Source organism: Agrilus planipennis, unplaced genomic scaffold (assembly GCF_000699045.2).
Source record: "Agrilus planipennis isolate EAB-ADULT unplaced genomic scaffold, Apla_2.0 scaffold19, whole genome shotgun sequence".
Taxonomy (NCBI): domain Eukaryota; kingdom Metazoa; phylum Arthropoda; class Insecta; order Coleoptera; family Buprestidae; genus Agrilus; species Agrilus planipennis.
In genome coordinates, this window is record NW_020438954.1 from 290,566 (window position 1) to 295,638 (window position 5,073).

The 5,073-nt window shown below is 32.1% G+C and overlaps 2 protein-coding genes across 2 annotated transcripts in view; both read left to right on the top strand.

The window, feature by feature from the left end:
• LOC108742955 overlaps positions 1-5,070 on the top strand; it is a 16,875-nt gene extending 11,805 nt beyond the window's left edge. The window contains exons 3-6 of the mRNA XM_025974892.1: positions 2,241-2,286; positions 2,600-3,166; positions 3,801-4,813; positions 4,883-5,070. Coding sequence (XP_025830677.1) covers positions 2,241-2,286; positions 2,600-3,166; positions 3,801-4,813; positions 4,883-5,070 — 1,814 coding nt within the window. The remainder of the gene's footprint in view (positions 1-2,240; positions 2,287-2,599; positions 3,167-3,800; positions 4,814-4,882) is intronic.
• Positions 545-5,073, top strand: part of LOC108743429 (protein FAM102B) — a 56,377-nt gene continuing 51,848 nt past the window's right edge. Inside the window, exon 1 of the mRNA XM_018478998.2 lies at positions 545-697. The gene's annotated coding sequence lies outside the window, so the exon portion shown is untranslated. The remainder of the gene's footprint in view (positions 698-5,073) is intronic.

Genomic DNA, 5,073 nt, shown 5'->3' on the forward strand with positions numbered 1-5,073 from the left:
TGTAGGGTAGACCAGCGACAAAATGGATAAAAGTACCATCTTACATCGACAAATTATATAGCCCTTAAGTATTTCTTTATGCCGTTTCTATTTCGAGATACTCTGTATGCAGTGTGAGTTTGGTGCCCCTGTAGCCGTTATTCGCTGGACATCTGAGGGTAGATCAACGACAAAATGGATAAAAGTATCATTTTACGTCGACAAGTTATATAGTCCTTAAGTATTTCTCTATGCCATTTCTATTTCGGGATACAACAACGATCATTTTCATTGCCCTTTCATCAAAAATAAATAAAATAGTTTTTTTTGAGAACACATCCATGAAAGAGTTTTCGTTGGACAGTTTTGTTAGATTTAAAAGATATTACCATATTTGATGATTAAATTAAGTTTTCAGGTATTTCCTTAAAAATTAACATTTAATCACCCTGTATATCTAATTCTATCATCAAAAAGAGTGTGAATCTTATTTGGTAGATGTCGCTGGCAGTTACAGGAATAATTTAATTTTACTTTCACGAGAAGTTTGTGATGGCGTTAAAGTCATATGCATTTTTGACATTTGAATGGCAGTTACACTGTTATCAGTTGATGAGAAGTTGATAAACTGTGTGTGTGAGAGGTGGTGATGTGTTACTGGTGGTTCGTTTGTCCTGTGATAATTAACAAGCTACTTTAAATTGTTACAGTTAGAAAGGTTAGTGGAATTTTTTCTTATTACACACATCTTGTGGGATTATAACCCAAAAACGTGTCTACCAAACATACAACCTGTCTTTTGTGTAGTTTGAAATTACTGTGAAAACCTATGTTCGTTTAGTGAGTTGAATTTTATAAAACAAATAATTTTATGAATTGAAAAGGATGTTTTCGTAAATTAGAATTATTTGTAGAAATTTTAACAGCCCAATTTTATCAGTTAGTTGTGTTGATAGAGTTTTACTTGCCTATGAAGAATTGACAATGATTAGGTATTAATGAAAGTATTGTGAACTTTATTTTCNTGATTACAAAAATTAATCAATGTGGTATTTATTTTTAGCGACCTGATAGCATAAAAATTGTGAGAACACCGATAAGAGTTAAATAGTTATAAATTACCGGGATAAGCTTCATTCAACCCCAAATTATTTCTTGATAAATTAATTTCTCCCTTATTGAAAGAGCTTATTCTCAATTAAAAACGTCGTTTTCATTTCTTTATAAATTAATTTCCCTCTTATTAAAGCAGTTGAAAGTACAAAAGTTATTAAACATTTTAATTTTATGAAGGACATTTTTGCTCAAAAACTATCTAAATTAAGGCAATTCTACTTCTTTATATCATCTTTTGGGAAGATAAATTCTTTATTTCCTGCTTTTTAGAGCGACTCAATGAAAAGCATCTTATATTAAATTATTCATTTTTTATCTAATCTTATTTGAATCTTGTGAAGGATGGCGGGTAGTTGTCAAGATGTCAAGCGTCAAAAACTATTATTTTCGAATTTGACGTTTGTGGTTAGTTATGTGGTTATATTAAAATTAATTAAAGAAGAATTATATCTAGTCATGAACCATGATTTTATTATTTCATGCTGCATACTTCTTATTTAAGTTTCTTTTTAGAAATTATAAATGCTTCCAATTTCATAGGCAGAAATCAGCACTACTTGCTCTTCAGTGTACATGTTCCAGTTTTGAAAAAACCCAAGATGCTGAGAACAATTTACTGTTTGATCCTCCAGTTTATAAGCAGAGATATAGTGCAGTACAGCAAATTCTCTTGGATTATAGGTGGAAGAAATACATGAGAAAAGTAGTCGAATTTGGATGTGCTGAATTCAGAATGTTTATATATTTAAAGAACTTGTTGAGTATTGAGAAAGTCGTTTTTGTTGATATTGCAGAAGATATTTTAGTGGAGAATAGTTTTAAAATAAAACCTTTAACTATTGATTACTTAAAAAGAAGAGCAAATCCTTTGGTTGTGGATGTTTATGCTGGTAGTGTGTCATCACCTGATGCAAACTTATTGCATACTGATGCTGTTATTGCTATAGAATTGTAATTATCATTGTCTTTCTATGTCTCAATGCTGATTTTATTATTCAATTTTTGCAGGATTGAACATTTATATCCCGACACTTTGGATGCTCTACCTTACAATATTTTTGCATTTATGCAGCCAAAAATAGCTGTTTTTACTACTCCAAATGCTGATTTTAACATACTTTTTCCAAATTTTAAAAAGTTTAGACATTATGATCATAAATTTGAGTGGAGCAAAGAGCAGTTTCAATCATGGTGAGTTTTAATAGGTATATATTTTGTACAAAATAATAAGCTCATCATTTAACTGACTAGTGACACAATAATATAATTTGACCTGAGTTTTTTGTAATTTTACACAAAAAGTAAATTATTTATTAGTGATTTTTTCAAGAATTGAATATGCTTTGACTATATTTATATAGCTAAATACTTTCTAATTCTTTCTTTCCATTTTCTAAAATTTTGCGCTTTTCTTCCTCTTCTTTTTTTATATTAAGTTATAGTTTCATACTATTCCTTATTCATGACAATGATTTTAATCTTTAAAACTTAACATAACTTTTAGGGCAATCAATATCACCCATCGTTTTCCTCAATATACGGTTTATTTCGAAGATATTGGCTTTGGCCCTAAGGGTACTGAACATTTAGGGGCTTGTTCTCAAATGGCTGTGTTCGTGAAAAGTTCGTTGGTGTATGACTGGCCCTTTAATCGAGCATTATCTCGTTTTGACAAGTCATTTACATTGATTGATCAATCAATTGGAAGCACGGACAAAAATTCCCGAGTGAAATACACTTGTTATGAATCTTATGGTATTTGTACATATCAAAGTTATAGTGCTCCAATGTACGATTATGAAATTTTGCCAAAAATCTGTGATTACTCTGAAGGCAGCATTAGTCATTATGAAGACACATACTATAAATTTATCGAAAGTATCGAGTATCCTTACATCGCAGAAACAACTTCATCTGATGAGGTTTTAATGAATGAGATACTGTATAGTGTTCATCTTCTTGGAAGAGTAAATGGAAGATATTACAATAATGATAGGGAAAGGTCAGAGATTCCATTACTAGACATTGTCTGCAATCAGCAAAGATTTGTTACATCCATACCTGAAGTTAGGTGAGATTACTAATTTATTAAACAAAGTTCATTGCCAGATAAGTTCTTGGCTAATAACTTATCAAAATTAACAGACGTGTAACACGATTTCGATATCTCATCAGCACGCCACAGGCAGATTCAGTAGATGACTACATAACTAACTATGATGAATTTGGCTCAAACTAAAATGAATTTCACATCAATACTTGTTCTAACTAATCTTTACTCACCGTATCAACCCTTATTAAGAAATCGTTTTTAAGTAAAAAACGAATGTTGGAATTTATTTTATTGGTTTTTCAAATTCTCAGTAATAATCTATTAAAAGTATAAAACTCGGTAATTTTAGCAAAATCGTCGTAGTTAAAAAGTTTAGACAGTGGTCTATAACTTGTTAACATTTTCTTTAGTAAAGTACTACCATACTAAATGAATAGTAGCTAGGCTTTTACAGTCGATTCTGAAACCATTCTTTTTTTTTATTTTCGAATGTTATAATTTTCTGATTACAGGTGCTACGCCGTGTGTAATTGAATATACTTATAGATTACAGTTTTCATTATATGCAGTGTCATTTGTCAACTTTGTCAATCATCAAAATTTTAGTGTTTTTATCAAATCTCGACTTTTTTACATGTTCGTATTTTTTCAGTGCAGTACTCCAGAAAGCTGGCTATAAACTAGAATCATGTGTTGACTCTTTTACAAACGAAACGATACAATGTGTAATATATGAACCGGAAATGGAAGCGAACAGCTCTTCGTCGTATGCAGAAGAGTCTGATTATATTGGTGAGAGCGAATGGGAAAGTGTCGGAGAAAGCGAGAGAGGCTGGAATAGAGTTGACGATGGAGAGCAACAATTTATCGCAGACGCACAAATTAACGCAGAAAACGTAGTAGAAGAAATTATTAATAAAATAGATGATGTTAACAGTATACCGTCACAATCTTCAAGTGAATGGAACACTGAAGAAACCTGCACAAGTAAAGACACAACTAAAGAGTCGAGCCGTTGCAACTCAGATTTTTTAGATTTACAAACAAACGTTATAGAAATTGAGCAAGTAGTAGAAACTGGATGCAAGCATCCAAAAATCGAGATTCCATCAATTATTCGTAAAAAATACGAAAGTTCTCCTCTGTTAAAGACTAAATTGGAAGGACACTTAAAAATAGATATTACAAAAGAAAATAGCACCACTCTCAAAAATGGTTTGGTAAAAGATATAACAGTTCCTAAAAGAAATAAGGACGAGCCTAGAAATACAAGCGAAGATCCTTCTGCCACTGTAAAAAAAGGAAAAATTAAAGAGTGTGTCGATTTTAGTGGGGGGAGGAGGAGTCCATCACCAGATATCGAAGATGTAATAGTTCCCAGTGGCTCTAATGTTAAGCGTAGGAAGAAGCAGAAAAGAAATGCTGGAGAATGCCAATTAAATCGTAGAGAAGAGGATGACGAAATATTGAATGAACGGGTGAATGTTGATATTGTGAACGCCGAAGTCAATTTAATCAACGAACTGTTGGATCAGATGCCTCAGGCGGTTGTTGAAAATGGCGATTTGGTCAACAACAATAGGGATTTTGAAGGGAACAATTATCCTAATGCAGCCCGTGACGTCGAAGAAATACAAAACGAAGATAATGAAAATCAAAATAGAGGTACCTTGACGTTGTTTCTTTAATTTCACAAAATATAAGCATGCATTTATTATTAAATAATTTTTGTAGTGGAACATGTCGAAGAAAATGAAGTGCAACAAGACTTTGAAAACAGAAATGAAAATAACGATCGGCAGCCATTGAGGCTTAGAAACGAGGTTCAAGCTGTTCAGGATGCTGGGCGAGATGTTGGTGAAGGTGCAGAGGAGCTCCCAGAGGTGGAACAAGCTAGTAGGGATAGTGACACAATAATATAATTT